Source organism: Acanthochromis polyacanthus, chromosome 17 (assembly GCF_021347895.1).
Source record: "Acanthochromis polyacanthus isolate Apoly-LR-REF ecotype Palm Island chromosome 17, KAUST_Apoly_ChrSc, whole genome shotgun sequence".
NCBI classification, from domain to species: domain Eukaryota; kingdom Metazoa; phylum Chordata; class Actinopteri; family Pomacentridae; genus Acanthochromis; species Acanthochromis polyacanthus.
Window position 1 is genome coordinate 17,694,793 of NC_067129.1, and position 19,749 is coordinate 17,714,541.

At 39.4% G+C, this 19,749-nt stretch overlaps 1 protein-coding gene across 1 annotated transcript; it reads right to left on the minus strand.

Moving 5' to 3' along the window:
- Nucleotides 1-6,963: 6,963 nt before the first annotated feature.
- Nucleotides 6,964-17,252, minus strand: adssl (adenylosuccinate synthase, like). The gene is made up of 13 exons (XM_022209434.2): nt 16,961-17,252; nt 16,337-16,439; nt 14,973-15,041; nt 13,925-13,975; nt 13,782-13,848; nt 13,535-13,642; nt 12,824-12,905; nt 11,637-11,763; nt 11,394-11,548; nt 9,764-9,888; nt 9,540-9,637; nt 8,063-8,212; nt 6,964-7,949 (listed from the first exon to the last, which is right to left on the minus strand). The coding sequence occupies exons 1-13, from the start codon at nt 17,192-17,194 to the stop codon at nt 7,897-7,899; spliced, it is 1,422 nt and encodes a 473-aa protein (XP_022065126.1). The 5' UTR covers nt 17,195-17,252; the 3' UTR covers nt 6,964-7,896.
- Nucleotides 17,253-19,749: the final 2,497 nt, after the last annotated feature.

The following is a 19,749-nucleotide window of genomic DNA, read 5'->3' on the forward strand; positions in this document are numbered from 1 at the left end:
AACTGGTATTCTAAAGAAGTTATTTCTTTGTTCAAAAAGGTAACAGTTTTGAAAACAGAACTAACTCCTTCAGAAAACCAGTTGTTAACCCAGAGTTGAAGTTTTCTTTCACACTTTTAAGTAAAATGAAGGTCATGATATAACCTTTTTATTATAAATAAAAATGAAGTGGGAATTTGGTACCTAACATGTAGTTGTTTTTAGAAAAAAAGTAAAAGTCACCACTTGATTCCCGATTCAAGTCCTTTGTCATCTTTTTCAAATTTGTAGTAAGAACTGATGTGGCATTTTGGAATAGCTTGGGGAAATCTGACCAGAATATAATAGACTGGACTAGTTGGCATGTTTTGATCGCAAGGACAAGTGAGTTTATATTTGTCATATTTTCTCCCTATCACTAATTTTTAGAAAAGAAACATGAAAATTTTATTTAATTTAGTTTTTGGAAATGGCTACAAATACAACAAAATGTGCTCCAATTTTGCATCTTGATTTTCAAAATTTTTCTGGGGGGGCATGCCCCGGACCCCCCTAGGTGCTTCACACCTGCAGCCCTTGCCTACACCCCACCACCTCACAGCCATTTCAACCCAGGGAAAACAGTGGTCTTAATTTTACTCCCTCAACTCCATACATATGCAGTCGATCAGCATCTACGTATCCCATGCACACACTTTATTGCCTTTCTTGCATACAGTAGTTGCCCAACCAGTTGCCACTATGCACCATGTGAGCGTCCATGGAGCGGTTTGTACTGACTCTTTAGGACTGGTGCAGATGACAAACTTTACGAAAGAAGCGTTCTTACAGACACAAATCTGAGACTGTCATAGTGCAAAACAATTGTCTCCCTGCCCTCCAAACACAATGCCAATGTTAAACCTTGATTATATTTTCTTACAAATGCGGCTACAGACACTGCAAACATGTAGCTGTTGTTTTTATACTATTTTTTAGTCAGGTGCAGACCAAAAATTTGTCCATGCGCTTACTTTGCTTCAAGCGCAGTGGTCCACATGCTCAGCAGTAGTTTGCAAGCATGGAATACATAAACCAGTCTACATGCATATACACCGATCGGGCACAACATTACGACCTCATGCCTAATATTGTGTTGGTCTCCTTCATGCTGCTAAAACTCCTCTGACCCAGCAGGACATGGACAGACGCTCTCTGGGGATGTTTTGTGGTACCAGGATGGTTGCAGTGAATTTTGTTTGTCCTGAGGGTTGCAGGGTAGGACCTACTGAGGTCAGGCTTATCCTGGAACATCCCACAGATGCTCAATAAGATTTAGATCTGGGGAGTGTGGAACTCGAGTGAACAGCTTAGCTCTGTCATGTTCTGCTTCTGAGCTGTTTCTGTGGTGTGTTGGGGTGTACTGTTCTCCACAATCAAGTAATCTAAAACAAACTGAGATGATTTGCAATTGACACAAAGGGAGATAAAGGCAGCCAAAAAGGTGTTTGGGATATGTGGGACTCTTTACAGGACCTCATGACACTACCATCAAGGCAAACAAGGCATTACTCCATATGTGCTATGTAATGTAAATGGTAAAAACTAAATCAGATGGTTTGAAATTTAATGCACATCTCCCTTTTGTTTTCTGTTTTGTTTTATTTTTTTCTCACAGAAGAGAACACAGACTGTGATTTAAAGAGCAGATGTGTGCTGTAGCTGATTGAACCTCACATACTGTATAATTAGAGCATATTGAAAGCTAGTTGTTCGTGGATCTTTGTATTCAGATCACATTATTAATTTCATGCATGATTCAGGAGCTGACTGGATTGACACAATATTAATTAAAGAGATAAACATATTTCTTTAGCCAATTGAACATATTATACAGAGAACAGGCTGACTGTTGGATGATTTTTAGAAAAATAACCTTGACACAAAAATATTTGTTTTCCCATACATTGCATAGTACACTTAGAAATGACTGACATCACATCTGATCAGATGAACTTTTGACACATCTTATAACTGAGTTTTATTTAATCTTTTAAAAGAAATGCAGCTAGACCTTTTGGTTCACAACACTGAACAGTGAAAGTAAATTTCTGGCACCATTAAGCAAGTAAAATAGTAATACATGATACAATGTGCACTTTGTAATTTAAGTGAGACATTTGTTTCATGATGTGCATGTTGCCAATCAACAATATTAGATGTAACGAGTCTATTAATACCTAAACTGCTGTATTATTACCTACAAAGAGGATGTTGCTGTGGCTAAGTCATGAGTTGAAGTAACAAATGACAGATAAATGCATGTATCATAGACTAAAAGCAATACCTTAGCAGAGTCCATTATTTTGTAATGTATTCAGATGCATTTGTCAAATGAGTATCTGTAAAACGAGATGGCACATCTTTCTCCATCTTTTCCTGCAAATACCTTGTACTCGATGTGGACTTGCTGAACAGCAGAATCTGATTTATTCTATGCACTCACCAAATAAACTGTGAAATACATTTAGCTCCTTCAATTCAATCTGCGTGAGAGCTCCTGTCTCTCCGTTGTTACGATAACTGAACACAGTCCAACTATAGTGAAACAGGTGTCTTATTACTCTGGCTGCATAAATCATGACGCCATGCAGTATGAAGAAGGCTTACAGAAACTGGGGGAAAGTGATGATTATTTATTGTGAGGAAATTTAAATGCAGTATTCAAGCAGAAAGTGCTCTGGATTACACAGGGGGAGAACCTCCGTGCACTGCTCCCACAAAATGTTCCCTCCTGCTGCATAAATCAGTCAGAAAAGCTTTTCTGACTCTCGGGAGTTAAACACCCCAAAACATCATTCTATAGTTGCCTGAAAGGTCAGGCTTTTATCAAGTGAAAGGCTATTCTAACCATAGCTTTTAATAATTACGATGTCTGCATGATTACTTTCTCATCACAAAATAAAATCAGCATTGGAATTAGGTCACACAAAGATCCATTCATGCAAACAAGCTAGAAAATGTTGAAAAACTTACTTCTTGTTGATCAGGTGGTTACAATTCCAAGTGTCCTTTCAGTTATATGTGTGAATTCTTTTGGCAATAAGTGTGTAAACAGATTAATGTCTATCCAGTGGAAAAAGTGGAGGTTGATCTAATCAGGTCCAAATATCTGAGAAGAGTCTACCTTGGAACGAAAGTCTCAGATTGATTAACCTGATCATAAATGTGCTCACAATTACAAGTAAAGGAAGGTGGTAGTAAATAAGAGAGGGAGGGGAGGGGGCCGTCAGAAAGCGAGGGGGAGGACTACGCCGCTATTATGAGCACTTTATTTTCAATTAAGCCTCCGTGCATCTACTGTAAGCTCACTTTGTGCCATTTTTGATGATGCAGGGACTTCTTGGACTGGAAATTGACTGGTTAGCAAACGTCTGCAACTTTGGTCATTTAATGGAAGATGCACTCGGAAACATCAGAAACAGACATGTTTTTAATTTTCTAATACAACAACACACACACAAAAAATCAAGTTTTTGATTAGGTTTACTCAGTGTAAAATGGTAGTTATTTGCATTTTTATTTTAGTGGCCCTATTTTTTCCAGTTGCTTATTCAATTATAACAGGTCATTTGCTTAGTAATCGACAAAAATATGGTATATCTTAAGATTTAAGCAGAGTGCATGACACAGTAGTGCAGTATAGATAGACCTACAGACAGACAGATAGATATAGATAGACACTTTATTGCATATTCTTATACAATGAAATTCCGTTACAATGCAGGGTGTAAAGCTGTTTTTAAGTCTTTCTCATGACCCTGAGCCTGCTAGTGGGGAGGGTGTCAAAAGACATTGTCCGGGGTGTGTGTTGTCTGACCTGATCTTTTCGGCTTCGAGTATATTTCTTCCTTTCTTTCTTCCTGATGATCCACTCCTCTCTTGTGAGGTACAGCTGGAGGACCACACCATGCATCTATAGCTCAGGACACTTCCCTTGGTGTGCTGGTAGAAGTTGGTGAGGAGTTCTTCGGGGAGCCCAGATTTTCTGAGGGTCCGCTTTGTTGGATCTTCTTCACCACTTCCCTGGTGTTCACCCCCCAAACAGATCCCTTGAGAGATGAACACCTACGTACTTGAAACTCCCCACCTGTTTCACCTCTTCTCCAGTGATCACCGGGCTGGCATGTGTTTCCTGAAGTCGATGACAAGCTCATTTGTCTTGCTGGTGTTGAAGAGCAAGCCATTGTTCTGACACCAGGATGTGAAGGCCTGGACCTCAGAAATTGTTGGTTATCAACCCCACCACAGCCGTGTCATCTGCAGACGAGTGCAGTCGTGTGATGCGAGTATCAGAATAGGGTATTATGCCCCAGTAGAAGGTAACTGGACTTCTTTTTGGCTCCTGAAGACATTTCACCTCCATTCCAAGAAGCTGTATCAGTGACTAGTGTTCTCAACCCCAAAACACGTGGCTCATTGACCCGGTAACTCATGTTATGTATAGCTAATCTGAGAAAGTACTGCACTTCAGACCCAGCAACCCTCTGAGACAAAAACTGCATCACCCTAATAATGACACTCAACACCCAAACACAAGTTGAGCCATGTTTTAGATACAGTCCAGTGCAGCGAAGAGTTTATAGATCTCTATACAGAAGAGAATAAACAACAGCTACACCTACCAACACTGGAGAGCAGCTCATCAGGACTCAGCAGTTCACATGCATCTGAAGGATAAGACACACTCCTTTGAAGATAGCAATGCTCACATTCTGGACAGACAAGACAGAAAAATTGAGAGAAGAGTGAAGGAAGCCATCTTTGTTAACCCCTTAGTCCCTGAGCCCTGTTTTTGAGGCACCTACTCTTAGTCCCTACAGCCCCCGCCGGCGGGGGCTGTAGGGACTAAGGGGTTTAAACTAGAACAGCTCTAAACAGTTCAGGGTCTACAACACTTATCAGTCCTGACATCCTTCCCTAGACAGTTTCACCATCATTAATCCCTTGAGTCTTCCATCACCAGGCAGTTTTACAACCATTCATACTTGGAGGAATCAATTCTTCACTAACGTGCTATTAGCCATGTCTTTCAGGGGTGAAAATACCTGGCAGTGCCCAGTCAGAGTTTAGTAATGGTATTATAAATGACAAGTGTCTTCAGGGCAAAAAGACACGTGGCAAAAAGCAAAGTCCAGTTAGTTTTACTTAAGCACTCAGGAGCTTAATACAAACTTTCACACAACTAAATAATAAATTGCTTCTGTTTATCAATTAAGTATAATGTAATAGTAATAAGATGGGTTGCTTTCATAGTGACTTTAAAGGAGTGTGTAGTGTAAGCTACAGAGCCTACAGCAGTACTAATGGCTTGATTACAGTGGTGCTTTAAGATCTGCCAACATTGAGCATTGAACATTAGCATACTGGTGTTAGCATGCTACGTACAGCAACTCTAAAATGTTTATAGTTTCTGAACATGCTAAAGTCCATATGCTAACTTTTAGCTGCTCATTCATGACAATGTTAACAAGCTGATGTATAGCAGCTGTCTTTAGCATGTTCACCCAGTAACATCTGCTAACTAGCGCTAAGCATGACAAAGCTATGACCTGAGTCACAGCTAAAAACACAAGCTAGCAGGTTTCATTGTAACAGCTTAAAGAAAATAGTTGGTAACTTTATAAGAATAAGTGTGCCAATGTTGACCACTAGTAGCAAATTTCTAGGAACTTGTGGCAACAACAGGAAGTTTGCCATTATCGAAGAATGTGCAAGTTCATGTTGAATCTGTACTGTTTGCAGTAAGTTTGTTATTTTTACATTTCAAGACTGATTTTCTTGCTAGTTAAACAATGGCTTTAATGTGCTGGACAGCTGCTCTGACTGTCCATAAATAGTTGTCAGCTAGTGTTAGCTGAGAGAGCCCCCCCTTATGAAAGGTAACCCTTGGTAAAGCTAATGGATTAGACTGTTAGCCATGTTCTCTACTAAGTCAGCTAGGAGTTCACTGCAAGTTTGCAACAAACCTAATTTGCATATAAAAATATGAAGAGTTCATTTGCAAAAACAGATAACTCCGTTTGGATAAATTTTCAGAAAACTTTTTTAGTTTACTTGAGATATCAGTCAAACTGAAGTTGAGTGGATTTCACTCAGTAGAAAAATACATGACAAAATAGAGAAAAAATAAATTATTAATGTTATAATTATTTTCTCAAGTAAACAATAAAAAAAATGAGTTTTCTGAAAATGGAGTTACCTGTTTTTGCAAATGAACTCTTCATATGACCTTGCTGCAGAAGTGCCGTGACATTGCCAGAGGTTAACCACAATTGGACTTGGACAGAAACCTGAAAGTTTTGTAGAGGTTTATCAGACCTTTTCTCAGGAGTGTGTGAATGTGTTCAGACTCTAGTAGACTGAATGTCTTATCAGTTTGAACATATATGTGCAACAACTTATTAGATCGTTGTTGTTCCCACAGAGTCATCAAAATAAGCTGAGGTCAAATGATCTAGAATGTCTGGAAACACCTGTGTGGGTGTATAAGACATTTAGAGCATTAGAAAGGCCCTGAATATCTGGGAAGCCCCAGTACATTGTTACATCTCATATCGACTTGCCAAGGAATCCACTTTACACTTTAATCTAATCCCTCAAGGTCCTGAAAAGCTTTTAAACGGTGAGAGGAAGTCAGCTAACTAAAGAGGGTGCAAAGTAAGAGAGATTGAGAGAAAGAAAGCTATTACAGGCTGATGGATGCGTAGAAGATGTACGAAGGTTCTGGAGAAAACCGATTTTTATGATAGTGAGAAAATGCTGTGCGATTCCTTCTCACCTCAGCTTGGTAAAATCACAAAAGCAGTGTTAGGACAATCACAGAGAATGTCCCTAATATTTTTACTTCATGCTACAAGCTGTGAGAACAAACTACCTACTCTCTGAAAAACACATTTTTGGAGACAAAACTAATTACTGACAAAGAAAGGCACAATTAAACACTTAACATTACGGTTTTTGTTTATTGACAACAGCAAGCCGAGTAAGAGTCTTTTACATTATTGCATGATGAATGTAATGATGTAGGAAAAACGTTGTTATGTACTCTGTACATTACTATCCACTGTTTTCTATGCATTTACACAAAAATGTTTTAACAAGCAATGTCTGTGTGGAGGTCAGAAATTCTTTTTCAACTCAAGATGGCAAGCACTAATTCATCCTTTTTTTTAAAGCACTATGTTCATTCCAACAGCCATCATGAAAATATTCTTTTTTTTTTACAAACATAACAGCTGACATGTATTTTTTAAAGTGGTTTAAAATTGTTCAATAGAAAAGTTTGCAATCACACTGACCGCATGATGGCTTTCAACTAAATTCCATCGCACTGCCAAGCCTAAAACTAATCTGTTTAACTGTAATGTCCTTTTAACACCAAGGCTTCTACATCTGTTCATCACTGGCTCTTCAAATACATGTAAAAAAATAACTGCATGGTGAACAGATGTCAGTTACAGTAAATTAGTTTCAAATGCTAAAAAATAAACGGTACGTTACTACGGAATGAAAAAAAGAATTTCATTTGTACCAGATATTAAAATTGACACCCTAATAAACATGGAAAAAATATGTGGAATGCATAAATTACGTTTGGGAGGAATCATTGTAAATGTGATGCACAAGCAGCGACTAAAGCAGCAAGATGGCGGCGCGCACGGGTGCAGCTGCTCACAGCTCTCCAGTTTCTCACAATTTTGTAGTATACCTGTGTACAATGAGAATAAAGGCTTTCTATTCTATTCTAAAGATTTCGCAAGTAGTAGCCTTGCTGGTGAAGTATTTCCTTTTAAACAGGGTTTGCATTTTAAACTCCTCTGAAAACCTGAAGTTATTATCCGAGCTGTCGTTGAAGATGTGGAAACTGCAGAGGGATCAAAACAGTTTGATCATGCTTTCTCTGGACTTGCCGACTCCCACCCACTTCACTGAAATGAGGAAAAAAACAAAAACAAAGACAGGATGTGACTGGCAGGTTTGGCAAAGCAAAGGGCAGTTTGGCTGCAGTTTGTCCATTAATATAAAGTGTCTCTTTACAAACCTGGCACTTGCAGGAAGTCCTCGATGAACCGAATGTAATTCTGTGCCTGTGATGGCAGCTCCTCGAAGCTCCGAGCTGCTTCAGTGCTGCAGCACCAGCCGGGAAACGTCTTGTACTCCACTTTAACCCGCATCAAAACATCCATGTTTGCTGCGACAAAAGCAATTCACACAGGAGAAAAAAAATATTTATGAAAAACAGAAAACAAATCAGATTATCAGACCAGAACGTCTTCCACACAAACTACAAGACTGCATGAAAGAAAAGTCAGTGTAAACATGCTGTTTGGGTGGAGCTGCAGTGTCGTATTAATCAGAGCAGAGAACAAAGATGTTTCATCACCCTCTGGTTCATTAGCTGAACAATTCAATTTGCTTCATTTGGCACGACCAGCAGTATTAAAATAAGACAAATGCGCTCTCAAATGTGCTGCAAAATAGATTTTGAAAAACCCAAGATGTTGCATTTTCAGCAAGGAAAAGCTGACCCCTGTAAAATAAAGACATCAGCAGTACTGGTCATTTACCAATACCAGATTATTAACAGCAGCGATTTCTCACATTAAAGCTTTTATGAGTAGATGGACAGACTTCAAAGATTAACAAATGTTAAGCGTGACCAAACACCTGCACCTCACATCACGGTCTAAAGCACAAAGAAAACTAATTGACACTAATTTGAATAACCATCTAAGAGTTATTGTTATTTCTTATAGCATTTTAAATAAATAAGGACTTACTGTTTTAATATCAGTTTTATAACATTAAAAAATTAAACTGGACATCAGATGTTTTTTTTTTTACATGTTATACTCAATTTAGTTAAAAAAATAAGAGACAATGAAAATAATCAGAAGCTGCATTCATGCTGTTAACAGAATCCCCCTCTGTTGTCTTTAAGACAACAACAGAATGTTATTTAAATTGACTAAACTTCATTAAAATTGCTTTTGCAACTAATATTTTTCTACGTATCTTGAAATTCTTTAAAGGTATCATGTAGGAAAATGTGAAGCAATTCACATTTTTTAATTGTAATCCCTTTTTATTGCCAAGGTGTGAACTGTCAAATAATTTTAAAAATTGTCTCAGAATTCCATGTAAAGACTTGAGAAAACCTTTGTTTATACTTGCTCCTGAGCATATGGCCTCAGTGCCTCTCTTCAGCTCCCCTACAGTGGCTACAGTCTTCAACACCAACTAACATTAGCTTATAAGTGGTCTGCCAATGTCAATAAACAACCGGCTCTCAGTATGACACAGTCTCCAACATAAACTCCATGTCAGCATAAAAAGAACAACAACAGAATAAAGTTTTGATCTTGTAAAGCCTGTGTGGCCAAATGGGAATGTGACTGTTGTCAGGAAGGAAACTAGTATCAACATCTGTGAGGGATTTGATTCACGGAGGGACAACACAAGGAAAAGACAGAATGTTAGTAAAACTACAGTGTTGCACAGTCGGACTTGTCTCCTACCTGGAAAACTTGGTAGAGGTTGTCCATCAACGTTGTAGGCCACGCCCACTTTAATCTCAGGCAGTGTGTCCAAAATGTCCAGCTTGGTCAGAGCAATTCTGCAAATAGAAGGTGTGACTGTGTTCAGCTCTTATACTAATAAACAGAGTACAAGACGAAGCACACTCCCTAAATCAGTAAACGAGGATTACGGTATATTCTGGAAGGGTTTGATGGTTCCTTACGCTGAGAAGCCATTGACCATGTGGGCATATCTGACCAGAATCAGATCCAGCCAACCACAGCGCCTTTTTCTGCCTGTCGTCACACCAAACTCTCTCCCTTTGGACTGTAGCAGCTCCCCAATCTCCTGCACAACAAACAAGAAATGCACATCAGTGGAGGACAAAGAGCTAAAAGCAGCTGGTTGGAAGAAAAATTAAATGGTGGAAAAGATGTAACTACTTATAATGGTAATCTTGCTGATCCTTGCTGTTGTTATACCTTCGTCTATGTCAGAAATGTCTGCTGAACAAATTTCCTTTCCCAGTAACGCCCTGCTTCAGTTTCACACACGACAATGTGGGAGTTGCCCAGTGGACGCTCACTCCTCTGTGGCGCTGCTCAGTGTTTTGTTAAAGTGCAGATCAGTGGCTTTACCTGCAAAGGATTTCTCAGCAATCTGAGAGCTCCGAAATGCTTAGCCACCAGTCTGCATCTTTAATCTGGAGCCCGCAGGCCACAACTGGCCCACCAGAGGGTCCAATCCGGCCTGCGGGACGACTTTGTGAAGTGTAAAAATTACAAAGACATCAATTGAAAATTATAAATTTGTAAAACTATAAATTTCAAATAATTTCTAGATCTTGACAAGCTGTTTTGAACATAAAGGAAAATACTAGATTGCTCATTCTTCTTTTGTCATTTTGTGTCTCGTTTTTGTAATATTTTGTCTTGTTTTTCTCGCTTTGTTTCTCGTTTTTGTGTTTCCTTTTTGTCTCGCTTGTGTTTTTTGTCTCATTTTTGTCATTTTGCTTTTTGTTGTTTTGTGTCATTTTTGTCATTTTGTGCTTTTTGTGTAATTTTTTGTCTTGTTTTTGCCCATTTTATGGTTGCTTTGTAACTTCTAATTTTTTTGTCTCTTTTGCTTCATGTCGTTTGTGTCATTTCTGTAATATTTTGTCTTGTGTTTGTCTTTTTTTGCCTGACTTTTATTGTTTTGATTACAAAGTAAAATACTACATCATTCACTTCCAGATACCTGTGACTAAAAGCTTTGTGCCTTTTTGTAGATAAACTGTGATCTGTAGTTTGTGCTGTGTAAATGTTAAACTGAGGTATAATGTTGCTGAAATTTAATGTATTTTTCTTAAGAAATTACAGGTTGTTCAAAATGTTTTGTAAAAGGATAGCTCATTAAAAGTTAACATTTTCAGAATGTACTTTTAGAGCTAAAACAAAGGAAACATTTGGAGTTATGGTTATTTATAGATTCTTATGAACTGATTTTACTGGTCCGACCCACTTCACATTAGTTTGACACCTCTGACCTAAAGACTGCAGCTGACTGATGATGTCACTGCAGGTAGGAAGGAGGCTCACAGGAAGCAGGTTGTCTGATAGTAGAAAGTACTTTACTGTGGCATCAACAGCCTGAATGTGGGTGTGTATTGTGTTTATCTCCAGATTTTTGAATAATAACGTGAAGTGCTTTTTAAAACAGCTGCTGCTGAGCGCCTGTGAACCGGTGTGATGAATTTGATACTTGAAGCACAACATCGACAACCCTTCAGCGTGGCAACATTTATCCGTAATTAGCAGGATCTTTGTTTTAGTTTAAAACAACTGCCTTGCTACAAATGTTTCTTTACTCACGTTATCCTGCTCTGTGGGGAAAGCACCAACGCCCACCCGTGTGGTGTACCCTTTGACGACTCCGTACACTCGGCCAACATAAGACGGAGGCACGCCAAGCCCGGTGCACACACCTCCCACGGTGCAGTTGGAAGACGTCACGAAAGGATAGGTCCCTGAACAGACAAACATCTGTTAGTATGAGGAAGCAAAATCATCGATCCATCTTCTCAGTCAGCTCCAGACACCCTGGTTGTTACTCACCAAAGTCAATATCCAGCAGGGCAGCATTGGCTCCTTCCACCAGGATTTTCTTACTAGGTCCAGTAAGAGCTTTGTGCATGAAATACACACCGTCAGTCACCAGAGGACGCAGCCTCTCAGCGTAGGCCTGACAAAACAGTCACACAGTGAATTCTGATTACGTTTGTGTAAAAGACTGTTCACTGAAACTGAGGAAAAAACTGAGAGGATTTCAGCAATAAATATCAACTACAACGATAACAGCCATCCATCCTGGTCGGTAAATAACATCCCTTTAATGCTGTGATGCAAAACAAAGTAAAAAAAAAATATTAAAAGCTCTTTTAGTGACACATTTTGAAAAGAACAGCAGCTGATTATTTCTAACAGACAGCTGCACACTAAAACTATCAAACTTCATATATTCAAACATGATATTGTACTGAAGTGTACGTAGATCTGATACTGCTTCATAAAGAAGGAAATCACTCTGGATAGATCACAGTGAAACTAAACTTACCGACTGAATATTCTATGGAACAAATACTAATAAACTGATCAGTTTTCTTATTTGGATTCTATCAGCTGCAGTACCAGGAGTTTAAACGGACTAAACATTAAAACACATTTATGTGATTTCTGCATCACCATGTAAATACATGCAAGGCTCCCACGGCTTCGAATTGTCGTTAAAAACCCCTGTACTGTACTATATATGCACAATACACAGCAGGTGTCTGCCCATTTTCTGCCAGGATGGTTATTTCTGTTGCACAGCTCACTCCCTTCTGCTTTTGATGCTGTAACGTGCATGCCAAGTGTGAAATCCAATCACTCAATTAACCACCAGAATAATCAATAAAATACTCAATTACTAAAATAATCGATAGCTGCAGCCGTAGTTTGGAGGCCCGCTGTATTCCATTAAGATGAGCAAGGTTTTGGTTTTGCTGTATTGGCTCACTGGAGAGGCTTCCTGAGCTACATGATGAAACAGAGCCACTGTTCTGTGGTTTTTATACTCTGATAAGTCAAAATGTCTGCTGTGAAAATACCCTAACGCTAAAACTGAAGCAACAAGATAAAATCTAGCCACATTTTACATATACACCTGTTATGTGAAAACGGGCCAACTGTCACAATATCAATAACAAATACCTGAGTCAGATATTACAGTGAAAGAGCTCTTTGTGATTGACTGTACACACCTTCAGCTGCTCCAGTTCACTGTCGATGTCAACGTTAAGGTTCGGATACATGGTCAGGAAATGTTCCGCCAGCATACGAAACCTGCAAAACACCAAGAAGGCAGACTTTAGGTGGTGGCCTCCATGTATTCATGCAGGTTTATGTGCAGACCCTCTGTTTGCAGATACACCTCCAAATATTAACTTTGCAGGATAAGATATGGGACAGATAAACAATTATACAATGCCTCCATCAAAGTCGGGTGGCAGCAGTTTTCAGATGGGTGCTGCCACCTGCTGGCGGGAGAAGATACAGGCTGACAATAAATGTAGCAATGCATTCCAATATTTTAAAAAAGTCTGATTATTCTGTTTATCTATCGTCTAGAGGGTTCTCCTATAAATGTAGAAAGCAGCTTTGACAAAAATCTGTTCAAATGCTCTTAAAATGTTCACTCAAACTAGTAACATGAGAAGTTATTTTATCATATTTAGGAAGGAATACACAATTATACTCATCAAATGCTCATCACAGAATGGTAAAACTGAGTGAAGACATTTCAATATTAAACGGTTATACTGTGCAAAGATTCAGCATCATCACTCTGAGATTCAAAAATGTTCCAGTGTTGAGCTAAAGTTCATAACAATTATCCCTGATACATTATTATATTGATCATATTGTAGATTACTGATCATGGGGAAACATGTAAGATGTAAAAATATGCTTACTTGTCCTCAAAAACCTTAAAATCTGAGACGAGGTCACAGACTCGCAGACCGTTTCGAGCAGCCTTTGAGGAATAGGCTGGACCGATGCCCTTTTTTGTGGTTCCCAAACTGAAGCACAAACAAAAACACAACACAAACAACCAATTTATGATGACGAAAACAAACAATTTCATCCAAATTAATAACTTCCACTCTTGAACGCTGTCATACTACACATACGGTATTTAAACTTAATTAGGAGATTTACTTTTTCCCTTCTTGCTGCTGCCGCTGCTGCTCCTGGATTCCATCAACAGCTTGATGGAAGTTGAACACTAGAGGTGGATGGAGGGGACTGTCAATAAAAGAACACGTCTTTTTCAAAAATTGGGATGAAAAACTCCTACTTACCGATGTGGGCACGATCAGAAATCTTTAATCTCTCTTCCCATCCTTGTAAACCTGCAACAAATATAAAAATACACATTTTCAAATGGTTTCACTGCAGCAAACATCTGTTCTACGTTAACTACGAGGTGGAAGAAGTTCCAAGTCTGTGCCTATAAAAAGCAAAAAACCTACTTGACTTGCACTGGACCTTTCTATACAACAATACACGACTCCCAGCACTCCCGTCACATGTGGATCGCTCCCTGCAAGTCTTCCTTTATGAATGCATTCAACACCATCTGCAGTACACGCTGGATGTCTTGACTGTGTCAAAACAGAGACTCTTCAACTTGAATTTCATTCTGGGGGAGAAGGAGTTGTCACAGGGAGGCAAATCCAGAAAGTAGAGCGGGTGAGGGGTGATGACTTTGTTGATGCAGCCAAAAAACTTGAGGGTTTTCAACACGCCGTGCCATCAGGCCAACATGGCACACATCCCAGTTCAGATCGCTCATGTCAAATGCCTTCCCTCAGACACCTCAGGATGTTACAGTAGAACTGTGTTGACAGCCTTTTAAGGACAAATTCATGATGCACAACCCTGTGAATGTCAAACACAACGATAAGCGGGCATGAGCTGTCTTCAGTCTTAGGGAGTACAGTTGATGCTGTTGGGTCTTTGGGTTGTAGAGCCACCTATCCCACTCCAGTGATGATCCCTGACATGTAGGTTGGATCAGTTTGACACCGAATTTTGTTTGCTCTCTGCACAAGGTTGAGGTCTGTGGTGAAATTGCAAACATCTTCTAGTGGCCAAAACAGGACTTCCAGGGAACATTTTGCCCATGGCAGGAGCACTGGGAGCAGTGTATAAGATGACTACTAAAATGGAATAGTCGCTAAATTTAAATCAGTTACAGTTGTTGCTTTTTAAAGGCACAGTCTCAGAACTTCTTGATTGCACCTCATCTAGGTTCTCCTATTCAAGATGTTAATCTTTTGGGACCTTTCTTCTAAGTATGTCATTTCAAAATGAGTAATGTGACTACTGTTCTACGTGACACTTTACCTTTGCCTTTACGCAGGTTTTTTTCAGCCTCCTCAAATAAACCTGGTAGGTGTATCACCACTCCGTTGCCTACAATGGGAGATGAAACTTTTAATAATCCTCATAATCCTCATGTAGCAGCACGTTTTCCGCATGAGTAACAAACTGCAAATGTTTCCACTGAACTTTTATTTATAGAACACTTGAGTATTTCCTCCTTCCTCATTGCTGGTTGTTATAGCGATGGGAAAAATAGCAAACTAACAGACAGGAGAAATAAACAGGATCACAATAGTAGAACAATATCATGAAACTGAGAAATTTCAATACAATAATTAGTAATAACTAGTTAAGTAAAGGGTTTAGTTTGTTTTGTTCTTAGCTGTTCCTAGCAGTGACAGAAACAGACAATCTTTATGGGGTGGGCAGGGGAAGACCATCATTCGCATACAAAACAGTACATTTTTTAGTTACTCACTCTTGTTATTTGCTCATACATGCAAGACTGCCATTTAGAATCACATTACAAATAACAGAGTATGATTAGCATTCTGATGTAACCCTCAATTGATTAAAACCTGGAAATGATTTCCTAAATTAGGCTTTTGTAAGTTTGATAGAGCTCATAAGAGAATAAGAATTTAAATCACATGAGATTAGCACACACAAGATTCTTGTGGCAAAAGTTTCTTTGTTCTGCATAGGACAGCCACCTAAAAGAGACATCCATTCAGCCTTTTGTTTCTTTTTTTTGGCTGCAGACTCTGGGTTAATACTACATTGTTCAGTAGTTTCAAGCACAGAGCTCTCCATGGCAGGTTTCATCCCCGCACTCTTAAAGAGTATGTGCACGAGAGTCAATTAAATCCACAATTAAACACAAATCACACACACAAACACAGCAGTCTGTACATTTTTCAGTCATCTTTGACTTGCTACACAATCAGTGGGAACATTTTCTGGTTGATCAAATCTACTTGGTTGTTTGTGTTGTTAATAAAATCTATCTGCGTCGCAAAAACGGGGTAAAGAAATGGTTCTGCAAAAAAGTTCTGCCAGAAAAATAGTAATTACTGGACTTAACTGTAGTTCTATGAGTACATGTAAAGACCTCTAACAGGCTCTGGTTCCAACATGTTTATTAGGTACACCTCACTAAACTAGGTCACTGAACTGTACTGACTGAGAGGTGTTGAGATCACTTAGTCGGCCTGTAACATCAGGGCGTCATCTTCAACAACAAGACAGTTCAGACCTGATAAGACTGTCTGCGGCTATTAGGATGCCCCACTGATAACTGCCATATACTGATGTTTTACTGTTTTATTGGGACCTTTATCATCCCGCCATCTGCAAGCAGTCTAACCACAGGCATTGTGTCCTACCGATGAAGGAGACAGCCTTCTTGTTGAGGACCCCGCTGGGCAGCAGGTGGAAGTCATACTCCACAGAGTCCACCACCACCGTGTGACCTGCATTGTTGCCTCCCTGCAAACAGCATACAACAGTCACAACTTGCTACAAGGCAAATTAAATCATCCACATAGAGGGCAGCTCCAATGTCCTCCTCTTGTGAACCCCTTAACTGTGAACACTAGGTCAAATGACTAATGCAGGAACTTTGGTTTCAGTAAGCAATGAGATAAAATAGCTTTTTTTCAGCTAAATGTCACAGGGTAAGAGGGAAAGCAGGGTGTTGACAGAGCCTTACATAACGTTATATTCCCTTCTTATCAGTGTGTGGGGGTCATATGCTGGATTCAACACACATTTGGTCAACACTGCAGTAGATAAAAACACAAACGCGCTACCAGTCTTTGCTAGCATCGATTTAGCGCTTCTACATCCGGGAGGTCAGACAAGGTTGTTGACGTAGGAGCAGGTCATGAATATTTAACGGCCGCTAAACGGTGCCGAATCTCCCCAAACTCCGGTGCTACAGTTACGGGACAGTTTACAGACAGCCACACGGCAAGAAACAGTAGGTCCGAGTGCAAAAATGTGGGTACCTGGCACCTGCATACAATATCCGCATCCATTGCCAGCAAGTCCACAACTTTTCCTTTGCCCTCATCCCCCCACTGAGCTCCGAGGACCACCGTCACTTTGTTCTGCGGCTCCTTCGGGATGCGGAGCGACGAGTCCTGGGCGACGCTCTCCCGCGGCCGCTTCATCACCGGCTCCCCGTTCAGGGACACGGTCTTTTGGCCGTTAACGTTCGCCATGCTGCCGTCAGATGCCATGCTGCTGCTGCCCCCCTCCTGAAGACCGGAATACCGTTTTAGCGCGTTCTGTGCTCTAGAGGAAGTGCTGCTCCTCCGATCTGCCGCTAGATGGCGGCGCTGCTTCTCATAGTCCCACTCCTGAACATAAAATACACATATTTAGGTTTAATTTTCACTATATTACCTCTATATATCTAATATACCAGTTATATTTATTGCATTGACGCGCACATATTTTGTCAAACTAATTTTGTTTTGGTTAAATGACTCACAAAGATCACGATTTACAAAGAGCAAATGAGTGTGAAATAATCCCCCCTTCAACACTTCAGCCTTCGTTCTAATTCTCGCGATAACACAGGCTGAAGGGAAAAGGGTAAAATTTGTCAAGTGCTTGTGTGGATGACCATGATACACTACTCATTCATAGGGGTTGACGTGTGTATTGTCATGTGATGTAAAAATGTGGGCTTTTAAATACAATTCTGATAATCATCGTGGTTTGTCTGAACAGACATTTAATGTTAAAAACCATTTAATAAAGCAGTACATGCAGTCATGAAAAAAAAAATATGAAACCACCCTTGTTTTCTTAAACGTCATGTTCATTTCAATGCCTGGTACCACTAAAGATATATTTACCTGAGGAATATGATGTACACGACAAAAAAATGCAGCTGAATCCATAATACTTTATGTCCTGTTTTACATGCTTAAACTAATTGTATTCCCAGAGTATATAAGAGGCCATTTCATGTCATAAGCAGCACGGCACATGCAAAGGTCTAGAGTGGTTTCCTGCTTACATTGAAGCCGTAGCACAACTCAGAAGTTGTCAGCTCTCACATGATGCCTAAAACAAAAGAATTATGTGAAGCCACAAAGGCAGCCATCTTGGTAAATCTCTCTGTTTATTTGTCGACCAGAGTTTTATATTTGGCAATACACCAGTGAACCAGTAGCGAGGTATTTTACATCACCCAGAAATTATTGGTTTGGAAAAGTTAAAGTGGAGATCAGCTGTAGCTATGGAGACAGAGCTAGGATTATGATGGCGCATGCAGTAGAAGAAAACATAAAAATGTAGTGAAGAGAAACTCACTGTTCAGAGGAAAAATTACAGATGTTAAAAGAAATGATGGAGAGGCAAACGTAGAGCAGTGATAGTGTAATTACTCTCACTGCCAGAGAGTGGAGGCAGAAGTTCTGCACTGAATGTTTAATACTCGAACTGGTGCATCAAAGACATGTTGTTAGCTGCTAGGTGGCAGCAAAGACAACCTTTTCAACACCAGCCCCTCTGTGTACATTACTTGTGAGGCTCCTGTCATTATTTCCAGGTCACTGTCACTGTTTTTCCCGCTGCATTCCAGTTCAATTGTTCATAGAATCAAAACACAGCAAACTGTGCAATACAGTGTGTATCTGTATCCCAGCAGTGTTCAATTCTGTGTTTATTTTCTGGGCTACAAGATCTCACATAATTAGTTGTAAACTGTGGTTTACTTAGTAAGAACACTGGGTAATGTGTGGTTTTATTTTAGTAGTAGCTCACATGACATGCACTGAAATGAGATTCTCTTTGCCGCTAACATCCCATAATCCACTGCATGAAACAGTCTAAGTGGAGAGCTGCACAGTTCACTCAGGTCTTTGATCTGTCACACAGTGGTGATGGTTGATACGTACACCTTCACTCACTCTACATAGATATTTTCTGATCAGACATAGCAGAATAACAGCACCTCCACATATTGCGTTATGGGAAACACTTTGCCAAAATTAATATTTCAGTCTTGTGCTTAAGAGATTTAAGCAGAACATTGACACATATAAATGCATAAACTGATCAGACCTAATAAAACTTTGTTCATAATTAGTATTCAGTCCAAAAATCATAAACAGTAAAAAATGTGAATTAGTAATTGAACACTGGATGCAAAAGTAAAAGATAGATCCATCAATGTCATTTGACAAATGATGATTTTGCAAACATTAGATTAGTTTGCAGGCTGCATTTCAATTAAGAGCACACTATCTTAGATAGTGTCATATCATATGTAACAGAAATAGTAATTAAGTCGGTGTCCATTATACCTAGGCAGGCATATTATACCTGCTCAGTTTCACTTTACCTCTAAATTGTTATTATTGTTTTATCTTGATGTGAAAATAACCATGGTGAGTGTGGGTGCAAACGTCTTATTGAGACTGAAATAGCAAATTTATCTGCATCTTCTCCTTCCAGTTTCATTTAGAGGCATTAAGGGCATCTCAGATTCAGCATAACATGAGATCAATAGATGTTTACTCTGAATTCAATTTCATTTTTGCTGTTCCTTTAATGACCCTGCAGTTTCATATACAATAAAATTATATTTCCCTAATATCTTTGTTGTAATTTCGGATTGTACATATCAAAGTGAGTTCTTACACAGCGAAACAGAATGAAAATGACACTCACAGAGCAACATGTTCAGGTTTTATTCACTTGTTTTATTCACGTTAAAAGCACAAAAAGCCACGGTTGATTCATAAATGCACAAAGTACATGAAACCCAAACTGTCTTGTG